The 21956-nt window shown below is 37.9% G+C and overlaps 1 protein-coding gene across 1 annotated transcript in view; it reads right to left on the bottom strand.

The window, feature by feature from the left end:
* ABLIM1 (actin binding LIM protein 1) overlaps positions 1-21956 on the bottom strand; it is a 243386-nt gene that overhangs the window by 117561 nt on the left and 103869 nt on the right. Inside the window, exons 3-4 of the mRNA XM_042456481.1 lie at positions 13150-13333; positions 12302-12411 (exon numbers count right to left, since the gene is read on the bottom strand). Coding sequence (XP_042312415.1) covers positions 12302-12411; positions 13150-13333 — 294 coding nt within the window. The remainder of the gene's footprint in view (positions 1-12301; positions 12412-13149; positions 13334-21956) is intronic.

Raw genomic sequence — 21956 nt, 5'->3', positions numbered from 1 at the left:
ATGGATTGTGCCACTGGCAAACTACTGATGAAAAGGCCCTCCTCTTCCAACAGCTACAGAGTTGAAATTTGCTGCAATTTCCAAGCTTCCACTCTCCTCCCTGTAGATTTTGGAGCCTTTACTAAGCAGCCACTGCTAGTTCCTGCTCTAATGCATAGATGATGTAGAATGTAGTCTTTGCAAGTTCTGGCCCAGGTTTTTGCTTCTATTGTGCAAAGAAAGTGTTGCCCCATTTCTCCTCCTTCCCTTCCCTTCCCTCCAATATTAAAAATCAGCAACTTTTACAGCAGCCCTAAAACGTTGCCACTTTCCCATCCCACATTTTCTTCCTCTGCTCCTTCTCCTTCTCCTCCTTTTCCTTTTCTTCTACACCCCATCTCCCCATTTGCCTTCTTGTTTCCTCAAACCTCATCATTTTCCAGTTTGAGAAGAAACTGTGGTTCTCAATCTCACTGTGTACAATTACCTAAACATCTTTTTGCCAGTAATCTTGGTCTTGCACTGATGCAGCTAGAGGAGGAGGACTACTATTATTAATTGAAGTGCTTTATTAAGAGCTAAAACAAAGCATATCTATGAGAAAGGAAGTAGGATAATATTTTACATTTTGAACAGGAATGTAACAATAGTTTATCAAACTATATATACATAAAATAATTTTAATGGGGGTGTTGATCATGGCTCAGAAAATGCTGAAGCCTCCAAATTTTTTTAACTAAAATGATGGTTCTGGAAGGGCCTGAAATGCTCACTCATTGTGTACGTGTTTTGTGCCCTAGATCTTCTCCCTTTGCATGATAGACATGCCCTATCAGGCGTGCATTCCTCTGTCAAGACTCAAACATCATAGGGGGCCTTCAACCCAGAAAAGCATATCCATCTATGTTCTAAACCTTGCTTTCTAGCTAGAAAAGTTTGGCTTCAAAAAAGTTGCTGTTTCTTTTTTTTTTTAAACTAGGTGTTTGATCTTTGCCACATCTACAGATATACAGAAATTCATGATTATATCAATTCTACTGAATAATGAAGCAAGAGTACTCTTGCAACTGGAGCACAAGACTATGAAGCTAACATGGGGAGACAACTGATTATGATCACCAGCAGAGTGAGGGCTATTGAACTGAACATGACAAAGTGAGAGGACAAGATCCAGAGACTGGGTGAATATTGTACAGTGGGCCGCCGTATCAGTGGGCTTGCCATTCACAGACTCAAGCGTCCACACATCACCCTGCCCTATTATTGTCAAGGGCACATCATGCACTGACAGTGTCTCATGTATGTTGCCACCCATTGAATATAATGGGACTTGAGCATGCACAATTTTTTTTCCTCATCTGCAGAGCCCCCTAGAACTTAGCCCCCATGGTTGGGAAGTGGTCCCTCTAGACATAAGAAGTATCAGAAGATAAGGAACTTGAAGATCTAGATGTGCTGTCTTCTGTGAGCTGACAACTAATAACAGCAAGCCTTAGTATCACATCTCCCCTCACCTTTCAAGTCTGGTGTGGATATTTGGAACTTGGCAACTTTTCTATTTTAAATTTACTGCAAATTGTTGTTATACTTGAATCCAAGCAAACTTAGCTAATCTTAAATGTTATTTATTTATTTATTTATTTATTTATTTTTACAGTATTTATACCCCGTCCTTCAGCCCTAAAGGCTCTCAGGGTTGAAACAAGCCAACTTCGAATCATGGTTTAAATATCTGGTTTGTCTCTATTAAACAGTTAAGATTAAAAAAACTGACACCGAGTTCATATAGCATCCTATACTACAGTTAACTGAAAACTGAGACAAAAATTTCTGCTTTTCACCCTGCAGCCATGCTGCAGAAAAAGAAAAATTAACTCTTATGTGGCAAGCCAATGGCCCAGTTCAGACTATCAAATCCTGGTTTCATATTCCAAGATATAAATAAGATTTTGCCAAAACACACACTTTCTTTACTCTTCCCCTTAGTAGTACAAGCAACCCAATCAGAAAGCCTCTAATAAATCACAGTTTTGTTCGAACTAGGAAGATAGGTTTACCAGCTTCCTAACAAGCCTACATATTAAACCAGCTGCTAACCATGCTTTAATGTTCTGGCTTGTTCCAAAGTTGCTAATGCATAACTATTTTTAAGTAGTGGCTTCCTAGTTTCATTGCTGCTGGCCATGATTAGGAAGGAGAAGAGCTATGTGTATGATTAAATGGGCAGCTCATCCCCTGTTTTATTAAACTGTGATTTCATCAAGCAGATGTTTCTGTTGTGCAAAAGGTCTATCTATGCATCTATTCTACTCACGCCAAATGCGGACAGAGATTCTCACAGTATCTTTAGCTACAATTTTGTTTTCACAAAGGTGGTTATAGATGAGATCCCATATTCTGAAATATGAGCCCTTCAGCCAAGTAACATCAGGGAATAAATCTGTCAAAAGGAATGCTTCGAAATCATATTATTTTGCTGCAAAGAGCAAAACAAATCCTTGCCAGCAGCAACAGAAGAGAAGATTCTTACCATCAAAAGTGTCATGACTACAACAAAGGGACCCAGTTTCCTCAGGGAAATAGACTTCATCAAAGCTATCATCAGAGGTAAGGTTGTTGGGCTTTTTTTTAAACTTTATACCACAGTAAAAGTATATTTTTGCACTGTGAATAATACCTTGATTTGTGCTTTCAAACAGCTGGAAACAAATTACAGCCATCCTGCAGAATCACTAGAATTGTTTGTACTAACATGTATCCACTTAAAATCAAACTGATACTTTTACAAGTTACTTAAATAATGTTATCAAACTGAAGAGAATGAAAGTCAGAAAATTATCCTTAAGAACTGTGGATCTCAAGCTTTCCATTTTAAAAAAAAACCACCACATTTTACTATCAATTTATTTCCTGAGGAATCTCTGAGTATATGCCCCTGAGGCCCTGCATGTTGGAAAAGATGGGCTTGGAAATGTTATTTTTCTAGCCATGATGGTTGGTGGATTCTGGAAGTTCTAGTTCAAAAAAGTAAGTTTTTCGAGCTGTGCCTAGGGGCACTCAGACAGTCATCACAAAGCAAAGCTGGAGCTTGCCATACTCCTTGTGAATTAAGTGTGCATCCCACAATACAGCAAACATTCCATTGTAGCTACACACTTTAAGATAAACAGTATGGTGATAATCTCTCTGTCAAGAAGCTCTTCCACCATTGTTAGCATGCCTGTACTTACTACTAGTCTGCATGTTTACAGACATCGTGTTTGTTTGCTCTTCCATTGCTTTCTTCCTGCATCACTCTAACATGCAGCCATTTTCTCTTCTCTCGCTTCCAAAAATGCATATGCTTTGGCACGCTCTCCATGAGATGATTTTTAAAATCTCTTTTTCATGATGCCATGTAATGTGAAGTTGAAGACTTTCATGGCTGGCATCCATAGTTTTCCGTGGGTTTTTCAGGCTATGTAGCTGTGTTCTAGAAGAATTTATTCCTGACACAGCCACATAGTCCGAAAAACCCACAAAAAACTTTACCATGTAATGCTTATTCTGTTTTCTCAAGAAGACGCATCTCAGTTTGACTGTACACAAATATTTGTAAGTAAAGCTTGTTTCTTTTATCTGCAAGACCAACACACACTCTCTGTGTGTGTGTGTGTGTGTGTGTGTGTGTGTGTGTGCACGTGCGCCTGAATATAATGGGGTTTTTAAAACTTCCTACATGCTTTTTGCTGTATTACCATGCAGCAGAAGGATGCACTTATTTGAGACTAAGGATGTATTTCTTATAGCATTTCAAAATGGAGCTGATGGTAGAGTTACAGAACAAAAGGAACTTTCTTATTGCTTTGGGAATCTAATCTGAGTGATTTGTCTTTTGCCTGCAATAAACTGGTTTTATATATAAATCCATTTGACATACCACAAGTGACATTCACCATAAGCAAATGTCATACCTTATATCATCACAACTGCTTTAGAATTTCTAGACCTTGCTGTTACAGTGTATAATGCACTGACATTTTATACCCCAGCTTTTCAGTTCATATTGACACTATTGACCCCCCCACACACACACACAAAGAGATACACACAAATTACTAATTTCAATGTGAGGAGTTGTAGATGGGAACCTGAAAGCTCTAGAAACTACTGGTTGAATAAGAAAATTAATCTGAATTCTGTAGTGGCTACCACAGCACAGCAGGCAGAGAAATGTATCTACAGTTGGCACTCCTTATCCACAGATTTTTTTATCCACTGATTCAAGCATCCATGGCTTGAAAATATTCAGAAAAAACATAAATTTCTAATAGCAAGCCTTGATTTTCCATTTTATATAAGAAACACCATTTTGTTACTCCACTGGACTGAATGGGACTTGAGCATCCACGGATTTTTTTATCCACAGAGGGGTCCTAGAACCAACCTTCAGCAGATAACAAGGGCCCAATGTATTTCCATTCTATTGCTTACAATATTCCTTGAGTCTTAAATGACACATTATGCACAGTGCATAGCTGTGAACATAGCAAGTGGTTTGATGAAGATGCACACAATAAAAACACTGAGTTCCATTCTATTTCTAATGCTTATTAATGTTCCTTATGTTTCCTAATGTTAGTATTTGTATGCAGCTGTTAAGGAGGATCATCGGAAGTGCCATCAGTATGCTGATAATGTACCCAGATCTATTTTTCCTTGCCATCCGAGACAAGTGAGGTTGTGCAGATGTTAAACCAGTACCTAAATAGTGTAACAGGCTGGATGAGGATCAATAAACTAAAGTATGACACAGGCAAGATGGAGGCTTTGTGAGAATTAGTGGTTTCTACCATCAGTAATTTACTCCCAATGAAGATGCATTCTCTCTGAAGGAGCAGGTGCATTGGTTGGGAGTAACTCCAGAACCTGCCCACTGTAGTTATGCACAAATAATTATCCAGTTAGACTACTTCAATACACTCTAGTTAAGGCAATCCTTGAAGAGGACATGGAGGTTGAAGTTCATCCAGCACATGGCTGACAGGAACACCTTACAGGAAAGGAAATGAGGTTGCTGGTAATAGTTTTGTGGACCAAGGGATGACGACATTTAAAATCCTTGGCTTGGAATTAGAGACAAATCTAATAGGAAGCTTCTGCAAATTGAATGGGGAAACACTGGCCTGGATTAGGACCACAGCCGTGAGTCTGCCCAGTGCAGATTTAACCTCCCCATTTGTAAATGAACAGTATGACTCCCTTAAGATATTATAGCAAACTGCCATTAAGTAGGCAAAAGTAGGAACTGTTTTGAATTGGAAAAGAAAACAAGACACCATAGTTTGTGACAAGCCAGTACTGGTGGCATTAGCTGTGGTTTAAACTTGAGTTTCAAACTGTGGTTTATGCTAGTTATGGTTTGTTGTGATGTCAGAATTAGGTAATATTTGCTGAGTCTCTGGAAACAGCTGCATTTACAACATGGAATGCTGAGCAGAAGGGAGTGTAAAGCGGGTAAATAGTTTGAAAGCATGATTTTGTCTGTCTGTCTGTCTGTAAGCATTTTAGGGATCCCAAACCATAATTAATGCAAACCAAGGTCCATGTTTGATACAAGTCACAGAAGGGAATCAAAGGAAGAAAGTCCTGTGGAACTGCAACTGCAAACTGCAAGTGAAATTTATGAATCGCTGAACCACAATTTTATAACCTTTCTTAGATTCAAACTGCTGTAGTAATGAATTCCTAGAAATTACACAGTATATTTTTTTTTACTGAACCTACATTGTTTTCTATAGTCTTTTCACCCCTATAGAGGGAGTGGATAGCATGCGGGGATGGAAAGGAAAAATGCTAGGGAAGGAGAAAAACTGAAATATCAGAATTTTTGCTAGTTTCACTTTTCCCCTTCTCTGGGTAACATTCAGTCAGAGAACAATATTTGCATCATGTTTAATCTCAGGAGTATGAGCTATATCTCACTAAGGACATGATTATGCCTTTTGGGTACAGCAATCCCTGCAAGATTTCAAGGTTTGTATTACCCATTGCTTAAACAGAGCATTCTGAGTTAGACTCAACAGAATTAGTTTCTTATCATCTTGTTCAGTTAATGTAAGATAGATTAACTTGTTTTCCACTGGCCGATATGGAGCAAGGTAACTTTTTGGCATGTTAATGCCCCACATGGAAATAATACAAAAACTTTACAAGGACAAGTGTGTGTGTGTGTGTGTCTTCACATCATTTCCAACTTATGGAACTCCTAAGGCAAACCTACCTTGGGGGATTCTTGTTAAGATTTGTTCAGAGGAGGTTTGCTTTTCCCTTCCTCTGAGGTGAAGCCAGTGTGACTTGCCCAAGATCAAACAGTGGGTTTCCATGACTAAATGGGAATTTGAATCCTTGTCTCCAGAGCTGTAGTCTAGTACTCAAGCCACTGTACTGCTCTGGCTCTCAAGAACAATGTGTGGCACTCTAAATGAAATGTTTCATAGGCATCACCTTGTTTTCCTTTCCTCCTTTCCTCCCCCTCCCCTCCGCTGTATACAAATTACTTTTGTGAAAGAACAGATAAGTAATTTATATACAGTTTCCTGTGAATAATAATAATAATAATAATAATAATAATAAAGAGACTTGCTAGTATGTCATGAAGGCAAAATAAAATTTAAAAAACACTATACAATCACTTTCAACATTTTATCACATCCCAGTAAAAATTCTATTAACTGTTGCAGCTATTTTGAGACCAACAGTCCTCAAAGCTGAAAGAAATGAAAAGTGGGAACAAATATCCTGCAACAGAAAAGTACAGAACGACTTCCATTTCAGCAGCAGGGGTGGGGGGATATGTTTCCAGACTTAACACAGAAAGCGAAAATCGCAGATAATGGCAAACCCTATATTTTCATCAGAAGTTGACTACAGAGTCGCACTGGAGGACCTCCAGATGCCTAGAGAGATGGTCTCTAGGCATCTGGAAGTCCTCCATTATGAGTCTGTTGTTAACTTTAGGTAGAAGGTGACCACAGAGTTGCACTGGAGGACCTGCAGAAGCCTAGAGAGACCTTTTTTTGCTGGATGTGGGTAAATGAAGTCATGTTTACTGTCGAGGGTTGCCCTGATTCCGAAGCACTGAATTGCCACTAGCCTAATGTACAATTTTGTATAGTGTAAACTAATCCTGTCTCAAGAGTGTAGAATGTACGGCTCTCCGCCTGTTTTAAATTGCAACTTCCATCAACCCTTGCTACTCCCTATGATAGCTAAAGCTGATGGGAATTATAATCCAAAAATAATTGGAGAGTTATATGTAGTGCATCACAGCTATAGATGGTAAAGATGGAGGGGTTGTCATTTCAGGAAAGCTCCTTTTGCTGGTGGCACATAAAAGGCTGGAGACAGTTTCTTGGTCTCCTGATTCACAATGATTACTCTTGCAAAAGAAACTGTACCAAAATTGTTTTCAGACCATTTTTCTCTAGTCTCGCCTCCAAGATATTGGCCAACATTTGCTGGAAGCTGCCACAGAATTGCCCTGGAGGAACTACAAATGGATAGAGAAGTATTATATCTAGAAATCTCTAGGTCCTCCAGAGCAACTTCTGATGGATGTTGGAGGACCTAGAGATTCCCAGAGAGAATGTATTATTTAAATCTGCAAAAGTCAAAGGCATAAATGTAGACAGCCAATTGTAAAACATTAAAATCATATTTTAAAAACAACAATTGTACCTACTCCTTCAACAGTAAACTATCTTAAATGCCAAAGACCTGTCTAAATGAAATAGTTTTTTGGCTGCTTGCAGAAGAACCCCAAAGAAACTCTGACACAGACTTGTTTAGCAGAGAGCACCATAGCCAGGAAGAACCTACAGAGAAAGCTTTATCTCATTTGTCCCAACCAAGGATGTCTCCAATGGCAGGATAATCAAGAGACTTAACACTTGGATAAGCTTCATAGGACAACACGCTCTTGGCAATAATCAGGGATTAAGGGAGCTCTAGTGCAAAACTTCTGGAGGCAGTGGATCTATCTTCCCTACCTCTGCTCTAGTGTTTCCCTCTCATATTATGACAAGCAGCCCATTTCATCAAAGTCATTTCCCCTTTTGCTTACTGTAGTTCCAAAGAACTATACAGATCACAGAAAGAGTGCTTAAGTCGAAGAAGGGGGAACTGGAATCTTTCTCCCACTAACCATTGGAAACTACCAGAAGTACCACAGCATGTTAACAATGCGATCACACTATTTACTAGTAACAAAGCAACATATCTGCAAAGTGTCTGATGACTCTTCCTTGGATACTCTTCCAAAATGAGGCAGTGGCAATGAAGTCAGTATTCTTACTTGAAATAAGATTCTCTAGTTTTCTGGACAATTTACACTCTCTCACGCAATTTTTCTGTTGCCCAGAGGAATTCAGAAGCACTCCATTATATTTCTTTTTAAGCAAAAACTGTTTTACAGATATAAAATAAAGTAACATCATATCAGAAATGTGTGCTCTCATTATTGCAAAACACAGAAAAAACACGTCAACAGGGAAATACTCATGTCTAAAATATTTTAGAATGGACAGTACTAGGGAATGCTCTAGTATGAAGGAACTATGCTTCGCTTCTGTGTTTGTGCACTCTTTGCTCTAACTGCAAATAGGAAGAGCAGACATGGAGGTTAACAATAATGATCAAAAGCAGGACATGTTGCATGTTGCCCATCATTTCCCAGGGAGGGAGATTGCCTGGGGTCTGCATTTGTTTCTCAAACAAATGAGCAAAAAAAGGAACATTTATTTCTAATTCAGAAACAATAAAAATATACACAAAGTATAAATAAATGGAAGCAATTAATTTTTTAAAAGTCATCTGTTCCTCCTTTTTCTGTCTCTAATGGGAGATATTTCTAAAACAACTAAAGATGTTGTGTTGTTTGCCAAACTGAAACATATTGTTACATCCAGGCCAGGGGAGGGGTTATATTCTGGAATGCAAAAACTGAAAAATGTCCAATCTGAAGCACAGAATTATTACTTCAAAACTCTGCAAAAAGGCATTGAAAATGGATACAAGCCGGGAACATTCTGTAGGGTGGGAAGATCTTGGAGAGCTCTGATATGACAAAAGCTTTCCCTGGGAGCTTGCTACACAATTAACAACCATTATTGCTGGGTAAAGGAGACAATCTCTCCTATAGAGCCTTCTGCCCATGCTAAACACTACCATCATGACTTGGAACTGAAGACGAGGATCCGTGTATTAGAGTGACTTATCTGTAAATGAAAGCCAGAAGTAAACATATAGATTCTCCATTTGACTGGCACTTGGGAGAACAGACAGATAGATAGGTTGACAGACAGAATACAAAGGGGAGAAAACAGATAGATGGGCAGGCAGCTAGGTGTTGCAATTCATTTACAGAATCTATCACAATAAAAAAGCCACTGGTGCTCATAAAATCCATTACAGAATATATTGAACTAAAATATTATAGAACATAAAAACACTTGACAATAAAAAGTCTAAGATGATAAAATTGTCAATGCAAAAATATAGTATATAAATTAAGGTTTTGTGAAAACAGAGAGGTTTCTGGGAACTATCACTTTTTCAGATTGCTTTGGCTTCTGATTTAGAACCTGAACATATAACCCATTTAAAGGGAAAACTGCAGTTGAACAGTTTTAGGATAACAAAGTAGAGGTTTGAAAAGCTCTGAATGAAAATATGGAGAGAGAATAGGTTAGAATAATGTTGGCCGGGAATTCAGGAGCCTACAGATTCAATTATCTGCTTGGTTTCCTGTCCAACAAAGACATCACCATCTTTCAATCTCAGAAAGTTACTCATTATTTCAAACTGCTTGATAAATCAACCAGACATTAGTTGAGCCTATGAACTGCTTCAGTTGAAAAATTTTGTACTTGAAGTGTTGTGCAGCAATTTGGAGGCTCTGTATGTATGTTTTCATTGATGAATGTTTTATCAGACATGAAGGTTATCTTATAATAGTGTAACTATTCAAAAAGGGAATGTGCCAGTGTGAACATGACTTCTTTGGTTAACTTAAGTTTCATCACTTCCTGTTTGTATCATGTGGATCAGAGCTGGACAACACAAGGCCTGAAAGCAGCATGTGGTCCCGAAGCAAATTTGCAGTCCCCCTCCAGACCACACTGCCAAAATTTACCATTTGTGTGATAAATTGGGAATTGCTCACTTACATATGTGTGTCTGTCTGTCTGTCTGTGACATATTAGAGATGTTGTATTTTATGGTCATGAAATCCATTAAATATAGAAAAAGATGAAAGATATAATATAGAGCTAGAGCACTTCAGTGGGCAAAACAGGAGAAAAATTAGAACCTTCCATTCTGATAACAGTACTGAAGTCTGCAATTATATCAGGGTTATGTTTATTGAGACTAAAAACCCTTTATTTCTTACAATGAATACTCCGTGGCAGATTACTGGCAACTTTCCATCTGGAATCCATTGCTAAGACAATCCTAAAAAAATTGTCTTCCTCCTACTCCCACTTAAATAAACTGTCTTGGTAATCTACATAACAGTGAATAACTAAGAAACAGAGACACATCCTATAAAAGAGATTTACTTCTGAACAGAGCTACATTACAAAACATGACTTCAAAGGAGAAGGAAGATTGATGATAACTATGGCTTGCTGCTTTGGTATGAAGCACTAAATCTGGAACATTTTACACTAATTAAAATTCACCTGTCACAGCAAAGGTCTAGGATAACTCACATCAGAAAAATCTTTGCCAATTACCATTTTCCTAAAGTTTGTTTACTGAACTGTATTGAACTTTATATGTTGGCTGTGTTGTACAAGGTTTTCCTAGCAAAGATTCACATTAACATTTTCTTATGTGCCACTCGAGCCACTGAGATGATTAAAACTTTTAGCAAGTTGTACTATAGAGTCTCTTGCTTGCTTCATCCATGCACCCACACACAAATCACAGTCCACCTAGCACACTGTTATGTACATATGCATGCTTATATTCTGGGACATGAATATGAGTATCTTCAAATAAATATTTTTAGGTTTATAAAACTGCCTACCAATTTTGCTACTGCTCCGTTTCAAACAATCATAAGAAAATATGACAATATTTTCTAAAAATCCACCAAATCAAAGATTTTCCATTTAATTTTTGTGTGCAAATCTTTTAGAATTACAAGCCTGGTCTGATCAAACTCCTTCAAAACAGAAGTTATGTTTAAGACATTCCAAGTATGAGTAAGAGAATAAGAATCTGATTGTGAGGAAATTTGTCCATGATAAAAGACAAAACCAAACTCACAACTCATAATTAATACGTAGAAAATCATACTTTTTTTTTCGTTTTCCAATTTCATATATATAAATAAATGTTCTTATTTCATTCAGCCCTTGATGTAAGCCGCTCTGATAGCCTTTTGGCTGAAGAGCGGGGTATAAATACTATAAATAATAATAATAATAATAATAAATAATAATAATAATAATAATAATAATAATAATAATAATAATAATAATTGAGAACATTTCTCACTACAAGATGGAAAAGATCAACTATCACAACTCTAAACCTAGTCATTTTAAACCTGTAGCAGAGTTTGTGGAGCAATATTTGTGATGGCAAATGGTACCCAAAGAGAAAAATATTTATTTTAAATATATACATAATTCATTTCTTAAGTTGCCTTGTGTGGTTTCCACAAAATGGTAAAAATCACCATCCCCCTCAATAGTTTTTGCTTTTAGATTGGTTTTACACATGTATTAACATGATCAAATTAAATTAAATGCTAATTTTGTATCACAATTAGAGGCCTATGGGTCCTGACATTTCTTTTTATACTTCAGGTAATTGCCAGTTTTCTCTTTTCTTTTTTTTAAGAAGGAAAATACTTGAAGCATTACATGCTTTCTTGATACTGTTTTAAGAGAAATCATGGTACTTAGACCGATGCAATTTCCAACAGGTCAGACCTAAGTTCCTCCTCTCAAATCATCTATAGATACAGTATATGATCTGAAGATTGGGATGGCTTCTGAGTGAAAAGAAGCTTCATGGGGTCAAACTCAAGAAACAAATTCACAAACTCCCCACATCAATAATTAAACAAACAAAGTCAGGATGTTGTCCTTGCTCCAGGGTAGTCTTTCTGTGTATGTTTGTGTGTGTGCGTTAGAAATCCAGTCTTCCAAAATGCAGAATTGCATCCCAGTAAATGTCAATATTGCACAGGTTAGACAGTACAGAAATCAAGTGATTCAGGATGCTGCTTTAGTCTGAAGCTCAGGAAAGATTATGTAGTACTTACTGCTGGAAGTGGAAAGTTCTTTGGGGCTGGATGACATTGGCTGAGCACACATTTGACAGAGACAGTCTCTTCCATTAAAGGTAACCCGGTCTCCTGGTGGGAAAGGACGTCTAGAGAGGGGAAAAATAGAAGGATTTTAATGCAAGGTTATCCCTTCAGTTTTACTCTCTCATATCGCTTCAGACGCCGCCTTCAGCGAAGCAAATCAATATCTTGCAGGAACAAAAGCCAAAAACGTTAAAAATGTAGCACTGGCAAAGCTGAGCCTTTGAAAAAATGCCAGAGGCTAAATGCACCTTTACTGGAAGAAAAGCTGATATTAGATGAGACTGGACGATCACTTTTTCAATGCAAAACTGTCACAGAAATTGTATGTAGAATGTTTGTTGACTATATGTGTGCATGGAGGTGTATTAAAGCTTAACATACAGACCACACACTACTGCTATCCAAAGTGAACGATTTATTTTCATGAAAAGAGGGTTAGTTTATTGCAAACTCATACCAAAAGGAATGAAAAAGCGTCTGTGACTGCCATGAAAAATATTAAGTGACAAAATGAAATGGATGACAATGAAATATATTAAATGACAAACCTCCACCCAGCAGAGACTCTTATATTCACATAACCTTTATATAATAAGAGGAAAATTAAAATATCTATATTAGCAGGAGGCAGAGGATATTGTCACTAGCAAAATGAAGCAGGACACAGAGTAAATCTCCATTCTAGTTGCTATTTATATAAATTTATAATTATGTCACAATTTAATATACTTTTTTGCTCTTTGAGTTTATACTGTTTACAATCTCTGGATTTTTTTTTTATCCAGCATCACTGAACTTACTTGCATACAGTGCAGGCAAAGCAGCTGGGATGGTAAGTTTTCCCAAGAGCAGTTACGACTTCTCCTTCCACAAACTCGCCGCAGCCATTGCATCGGGTCCCATACATCCGCTGATAATCCACAGTACAAAGGTATTCCCCATTCTTAATGAAAAAGCCACCTTGAGCCAAGTCACAACCGCAGACTGAGTAGAGAGAAAGACAAGCAAACAAGAAGAGTTCTCTTAATCACTAGAATATCAAGAGGTGGGGGAAAAATACAGGAATTCCATTTGTGTAGAGGAACACAATGTTATGAGAGCCATATTAGAATGCCAATAGAAGCCCACAGAGAAGGCCAGTGTGACCTTGTAGATAATATTCACAACTCTTGGTGGCAAAACATTATAGCCATCTGGGTAACTATACATTAGGAAAAAATAATTATGTGTTATATTTATACTTTGCTGTGTCTGCATGAATCCAGTATATTTTATGATAAAACTTGTGACAGCAGCAATATTACAATAAAAAACAAAAAAAATTGTCAGAATTTCCTTCTCCCTCTTTTCACTTCCAACAGGAGAAGGCTGAGATACAGGAATCATCTTTGTTGCTTTGGGTTCTAGTTTCAAGCATATCAGGAATGCTTTTCAACCAGAAGCCTTTTAGGCACTCATCAGTCAGTGCATGATCTTTCGGTTCCAGCATAGCATAACGGTTTGAGTGTTGAACTATGCCTCTGGAGACCAGGGTTTGATTCCTGATCAGCCATGAAACTTGCTGGGTGAACTTCGGCAAGTCACATGCTCTCAGTCTTAGAAAAAGGCAATGGCAAACCTCCTCTGAACAAATCTTGTCAAGAAAATTCCGTGAGCCTTAGAGTCACAATAAGTCAGAACTGATTTGAAGGCACACAAAACACACACTCACAGTACATGAACTATTTCACTCTTGGGTCTAAATCCAATTTTGAGATTAGACCCAGTGAATCAATGGAATGTTCATCACTGTTGACCTCCAAAGTCCCCACTGATTCAGTGAGTTTACTCTAGCTGAGACTAGCAAGTAGATTTAGACCTTCATATCATTATCATTCATCCATCTAGGACACATATTCAGTGTAGCAATGTTGACCTTGCAGCAAAATACAAAAAAATACAAAAAAACCCCATAACTTTATTGGGTCAATTAAAAAGTAAAAAATGAATCGAAAGTTTTTCTATTATGTATTTTACACTTTTAGGTTGGTCCCATAAAAGTATCACTGGTCTATAGATTTTGGATTTTGTTATATTTATCAGTCTACAGTGCAATTCTATACATTCATCCCTCCCCGTTCGCAGACTTGGGATCTGCGGTTTTGGTCCTTTGCAGATGGCAAGCCGGGAGGGATAAAATGGGGCGCATGCCCATGGTGTGCACACGCAGGAGCATGCTCTCATTATAACCAATGGGGCTTGAATATCTGCAATATTTCCAATTTCAGACCCCACCCCCCCCCCCCCGGGTTTTGGGGGGGGGGGGGGTGGATATATTTCCTTAGATGCAAGTCCTATTAAATTCAATTGAATATTCAAAGGTAGATTTTTAGGCCTGTGCACCCAGAACAACCTTGTAAAGAAAATGATGATTGTCATCATCCTCATCAATATCCCAGTTTTTCTCTAATAATGGGACTCAATGGAGCTTACAGCATCTTAAAAACAATATACAGTTGCCCCTCCTTTTTTACGGACTTCAGATCCGCGACCCTCGCTTATTTAAGAGAAGCAAATGGAGGGGGTTAAAATGGGCCATGCACCCCCATTCAAGCCTATGGGGCTTGAACATCTGTGAGTTTCCATTTTTGTGAGGGAGGTCCGGAACGGATCCCCCGCAAAAACGGAGGGCTGACTGTAGATTAAAAGCTATACAAAAATATCAGTAAAGTACAGCCAGTTCTTCATATCCATTTATTCTACATCTACAGATTCACCCATCCACAGATGGACCAAAGGATGGTAATGGAGACAGTGGATTTGATCTAATCCTTTCAGTGTCTCTACTTGTACTGTGGAACACTAGGAGACCACATTAGTCCCCCCTGGAAAACTCAGAAAGCCGCACACCCTATCACTTCCACAAAAGAATAACAACAATTTTTGCACCCAAATGGCCTCTAGGTGACATGGGGGCATTCTCATCATGGTGTTGGGCCCCTAATGGGTATTTTGAGGGCATTTTTTTAATTTATGCAAAAAACTGTTTTGACACATGGGAGGGGGTGGTTCAGGGGCCTCCAAATGTGATTGAAATGCTTTCTACACACTATTTTGAGGCCATTTTAGAGAAAGAGAACCTCTTTTTTGGGGGGGGGGGGAAATCTACTTCCGGGGGGTGGTCCCTGGGGTTCACAAAAAAAGCCCTGGGGGACCACATGCAACCCACAGGCTACACTTTGCTTACTTTGCCAATTCCTTAGCGTTAGGTATGGTACTAAGTTCTTATGCACTTGTCCTGCATGTCAGTCTTTGTTTTTCATTTGTAAACCCCATCTTTTTGCTTATTCAGCAAATCTTGTGGGGATTCCTTCTTTGCAGACCTTTCACCATGATGCCTCAGCCTCCACCTCATTTATTGTGTCTAGATTTATAAGGTCAAACGTATGTTCCCAGACATGCCAGATTAATATGGCAAACAGGGAGAGGTATTAATAGCACTACCTAAAGGCAAGCCTTGTGTATAAGCAGCTATTTATTACTGATGGACAGTTTCCCAAGTCATTTGTATTACACCCACCCTCTCTTTTATTAGTGAGTCCATCAAAGCATTCAGTTCTTAACATCTATCAGCACATTTTTATTAATAGCTGTGTAAGCCAGTCAGGAAGTTACTACAATTATCCACCTGATTTGAAAGCGGGAGAGCTGACAGGTAAGGGCAAAGCATTGTTTCCTCCCTGACACCTAACACTACTCACCCCAAAGCAATTTGCATGCCCTCTGTAGGTAATACAAACTGTTGTATCTTGCTGAAAGATGGATGGCCACCTCTGAAGATGGAGGGATGGGGTGGACTAGACAAACCTTGTATTCTTATTCTTCACAATTAACTAATGCACTAGTCCTTTTTGTTTAAAGAGATCATCTCTATTAGGTTCTCAGTGGAGTGACTTCGGCAGCCTCATTCATAAGAGTGCTTTATGTATAACTCTAAGCTCCTTTACAATGATGGCATTGTCATCACTGATTACAAGATGACCTGGGGAAAGGCCAGCCAAATTGGCTTAATACTTAACTTATTTTGATCATACTGGACACGACTTTGCAAGTGATCCTTTCTGATTAGAGAAGATTGGCTCCTGTATGTACAATCATCTTAGTTTTAACTTACTTGCCATAACTGGAATATATTGCATCTCAACATCCTTAAGTATCAAGATCATTATCTGGGATGAAAAATCGAACTAAAAATATTTTGTTAAGCAATCCCTCAAAAACTGTTAATATATTAATCATGACATCATTTGATATCTGTCAAATTCATCCTGCAATTCCGCCTCATACTGCAGAGAAAATATATTTTGGTCAAAGAAAAAGATCAAAACATTTTCTTCATACAAAAATACATTACAAAATTCATTATGGAGTGTGGTGCTGACCACAATATGCATAACATTCTTGATTCAATGAGGCTGAACTTCTAATTTTGGCAAATATTGATACAGTAAAGAACTAACCAAGTACATAATTTGAAAATAACTAAAGTACAAATAGCAATTTTATATATATAGATAGATAGATAGATAGATAGAGAGAGAGAGAGAGAGAGAGAGAGAGAGAGAGTTAAATTTGCTGGACTATTTTTTCTGCTTCATGCTGTCTGCACACATTGGGAAAACCATAAATTTGGCCTCATTTACAGAATAGGTGGCTGGCCAGCCAGCTAACTGTAGTACTTGGAGCAGTATTTCTATTTTTCTAGGGATGTTTTATCCTTATTGTCCAGCACTCCAGAAAAATGAGTTTAAAAAGCAGGTCCTATGACTGTGGGTTTGGGTACTATATAGTGAGTGCTTTACAATAGTAAATGGTAACTTGGGTAAGTTTTTTCTCCCACATTATTTTGTGTGTGTCTATGCCTTCAAGTCACCTATCGACATATGGTGTCTCCATGAATTTCATAGGATTTTCTTAGGCAAGGACTACTCAGAGGTGGTTTTGCCAGTTCCTTCCCCTAGAATATCACCTACAACACATGGTGTTTGTTGGTTTATTAGTGGTCTCCCATCCAAGTACTAACCAGAGCTGACCATGCATAGCTTCCAATATCAGATGGGCCCTGGTGCCTTCAGGGTATTTAGGTTCTCATACTTGTCTATATCTCTTTATTTCACATTTTAGAAATAAGGATCCAGTTCTGCTGTACTCATCATAACTGCAGAATAAACCAACTCTTTTTCTTACAGTAAGAAAATAAGCATGTCTCTTCATTGATAATGCAGTAGAAAACACAACTGGAACTGCAACTGAAAAGCAAATGAAAGGCTAAGGGGTGGAGTCAAACTGATATTATCAAATTTTAATACTGAACCCTCCAATCATCCATTTACTCTGTGGGCTCCCCCTCCCCAGGATGCCTCAAGTAATTAGGGCAATTGTGGTCATGGAAATTCCACTCTCAATCAGTGGTAAGTCTTGGGTGAGCACATTTTGGTAGGTATTCCAGGTAGGAATTCTCTTATTCACAGAATGCTTCAGAAGAACCTCTTCAAAAACTGAAGTTGTTCTTAGCAATAACTGAGGGAGGGGGAGACACTGAAGTAATCAGAATCCATTCCTGGTTTGGGAAAAAAACTGCATCTGGAGGGTTCAGGCCTACAAAAAAAGGGGGGGGGCTTTGGTGGTTTTTTGCAGCCAGAGCCACACTTAGCTCACTGCTACTTCAAATCATAGGTGTAAACCACAGTTTGCCATGAGAAATCTTAGAATTTAAAGTAATCTGAATGACTATTCCTTTTAATACGATGTATAAGCCAGGAGGATTTGAAACAAAGTACTAATGAGAGGTACTGGTCTGATTTCAGTAAATGGAAACAAAACAGCTCGACTGTATTACTACTACTACTACTATTATTATTATTATTATTATTATTATTATTATTATTTCTTCCCCTCCCTCCTCATGAATCGAGCCAGGGAACAGAAACCAATTAACAAAAAAACAACATCAGTTAAAAAGCATCAATTTAAAAGAACAAAACAGACACATACATATTAATATAATTTACATTTAAAAATCATCATTTAAAAATCATCTGCATAGGCCTGCCTGAAGAGGCCAGTCTTTAATTCTGTTTTAAATTTGGATAACGCATTCAGATATCAAATTTCTCCCAACAGGTGATTCCACAGTTTAGGGGCGGCCAAAGAAAAAGTCCTCTGGCTGACAGCTGCCAACCTAGTCCTGATTGACTAGAGTAAATGTTTGCCAAAGAATTGGAGTGTATGTGTAGATTATATGGTAAGAGGTGTTCCCATAGGTAACCTGGACCCAAACCATGAAGAACTTTAAAGACCCAAACCACTGAGAGCTTTGTACCTTGCTTGGAAACTAACTGGCAGCCACTGAAGTGATTTTAATACTGGTTTGATTTAATCACTCCTGGATATTCCAGTTTGGCTGCTGTGATTTGAATGGAAGTTTCTGAACTTGATACAGAGATAGCCCAATGTAGAGTACATTGAAGAAGTCCAGCCTTGAGGTTACAATTGCATGCACTATCATCTTTAGGTCCTCCAGTTCTAGGAAGGGGCGCAGGGTTGTTACAGCGAAAGTTGACAGTAAGGACTCCTGGATGTTGCCTGACATCTGAACTGTCATTTGGAGGAACCGATTCAGAAACACTCACAAGGTGCACAGTCTTTCAGGGGGATGTAATTTGCAGACACAGGTCTTTTTAACAGTGCAATCCTCCAACACATACTGTATGCATTTAAAAAGCCTTACCAAGTTTATTGGGGAATATTTAGAATCACAGAGCTGCAAGGGAAATGTTCCCTATAATACTGTTGGTGAATCATGATTTCCATTTTAAAGAGTATAGGCAAGTCAGGATTTCAGCAACTATAAAATGCAACCTTTCATTTTCAAAATTAACAGTAGATTGCTCTCCCAATGACAGGAAAGACTTATTTTCAAATGTTTACTACTTTATACATTTGTTTCTATTTTAACTTTCCTGTGTTTGACCTAAAACCAGAGAAACAGCACAGTTATGTATCAGATAACCAAGACTTTGCCTTAAATAAAGTAAATATTGCACTGAAACTGAATTTCTGATCATGTGTAATTTTATTTTGTGAAGTGAAATGGCTGTTTTATATTCTGTTCACTCTAGCACATGATTCACCATGTCAGAATCTCAAGGTTAGATCATATAAGCACAGTGGCTTTTTAAAAAAATAACTCAAAGATAACAAATGCCCTTTCTTGTATTCTGACATCTTCTGTGGGCTCAAAAAGAAACTGGTAAGAGATGTGATGGTGGTTTATAGCCTTGGAGAGTTGGATCCTCTTCCACAGAATGCCCAAAGATACTGGTACTGTGTAACAGGATGCAATGGCATACTCAAGAGCATGAAAATAACTAATTAACAAATAAGAAATGTCCTATCAACAATTTTTTCATGTAACAGCAAAAATGTAAAAAATAAAAATAAAAATTACATTGTGACTGTAAAGTAATGAGGGTCAACTTCACCACTTTGCAGTTTAACTTTAGCTGTGATTTCATTATCATCACAGCTATACCTCAGTTAATGAAGTAAATGTGTTCCTGAGCATTACTACTTTAATAGAAAACTTGATACCGGAAGCAGAAATATTAAGGATATGTTCATATTCCACAAAACAGAAGAGCAGCTTGACATGCAAACCTTTTGTTCAAAATTAATAATATGCATGTGTGAAATGAAAGCAACCAAGGCAGATAAGCCTTGTAGAGGTAAACAAAAATATTTTGAATCTTTTACAGACATCTTCAAGGCTTCCTTCAAAATGCAACCAGGAATCACCTGGTATTCATTTACCGTCTCCCTTCCAAGTACTAACCAGGGTTGACATTGCTTAGCTTCCCAGTTGAGTACTAGTGCCCTTAGGGTATTTAGGCCCTTTGAGTGCCCTAAGTACTAACAAAAACTCAGATTATTAAAACTAAAGGGATGGAAACAGAGTGTCTTAAAACATTGCTTCTTCCTCATTTGACTTACAAATTGCTGTGAGCCCACTCTGGGGTGATCACTATTCGAGGCTATGAAGAAGGATAGAGGAAGGAAAGAAGATGAATGCAGACCAAAATTAGAGCTTCTCAGCCTGGCAAATCCTCATTAAACATAGTCATGACTCACATCTTGCCAATGAGGGGGATTCAGTAATACTGGCTTCTGAATGGTTCTACCAGTAATTTTCCCCAGCAATCCTCTGTTATAAATTTGGCTACTGAGACTAATTTTATAGCAATGGGCTAAAATACCCTGCAGCTGAATCTATTTCTTTCTACTTTCAAACCTCAAAGCTAGAATAGGATTTTAACAGTCATGCCCCACATTCAGTTGACACTAAGCACAAGGGAGGCAGAGCTTTATAAATAGAAAAAGACTATCTCATATATTAGAGCGGGCTAGCATCAGTCATTTCCTTCTACATACATGTCCCATTTAGGGGGTTTAATGGCTGGCTAGTGCTACTTTCAGAACAATTAATATTTCAGAAACATTATGTGGTTTGGGAGGTATATTGTCCCTATCTCCAGTCCTCCTTAGTAGACTGAACCGGGCAGTTCTTGCAACTGTGCTAATTTTCTTTTCTGTTCAAATACAGCCCATTACTTCTCCTTCTCTGGGATTTAAAGCTGACATGATTTTTAAATTAATATAAGCATGTCAAAAGACTTGGTTCTGTGCAATCCTCAAAAGGACAGCCTCCTTTTCTTGCTTACTTTGGCATGAAGTGGAGAAAATGGACAATTATACCTAGAATGTGGGAGTAATTAGTTATAAATGACATGTTGTTATTATTATTATTATTATTATTATTATTATTATTATTATTATTCCACTTTTTCACAAAGGAATCAAAGCAGATTACAACAGTATAAATAAAACATCAAACAATTAAAAATTACAATTTTAAAAACCCCAAACCCCAACCCTCCCCCCATCATAAAGATAGTGATCAACCCATAAAAGAGATTAAATATCAAAAAAATCAAAACTGTCCATTAGGAATACACTGAAATTTCAGGCAGATTAGCACAAGAAATGAGTCTTTCTCTAGAGGAGGGGGGATGGGGGCGATGGTATCAATCAATTTTTGATATCGGTATCAATAGAGAGGGTAGGCAAGTCTAATGGATCTAACGTAGTCTGGAAAGGCTTGCTGGAAGAGATCCGTCTTAACAGCCTTTTTAAAGGCTTCCAAGTTGGTATATGGCGGATCTCATCTGGCAGGTCATTCCAGAGCCTGGAAGTGTCTGATGAGAAGGAACTCCAGATCACCGCTAAGGTCCAGTCTTCTTAGGTTGTAGCAGATTCTTCCCAGAGGACCGAAGTGTGCGAGGAGGAGTATAATTAAACACTTGCAATTAATTCCTTTTGCCAATAATAATGGTATACCTACAGTACAATTATAGCTTACTGAGGGCTACTTGGGCAAATCATGGACAGAGCAAGAAGAGCTTGACCCTCATATCATTTAGGGGGAGCCACTTCATTGATTGGTTCATTAGATGATGATGATAATAATAATAATAATAATAATAATAATAATAATAATAATAATAATAAT

Source organism: Sceloporus undulatus, chromosome 3, assembly GCF_019175285.1.
Source record: "Sceloporus undulatus isolate JIND9_A2432 ecotype Alabama chromosome 3, SceUnd_v1.1, whole genome shotgun sequence".
NCBI lineage: Eukaryota > Metazoa > Chordata > Lepidosauria > Squamata > Phrynosomatidae > Sceloporus > Sceloporus undulatus.
Note: the sequence above shows the minus strand (reverse complement) of the source record. Positions and strands in the feature narration are given on the sequence as shown.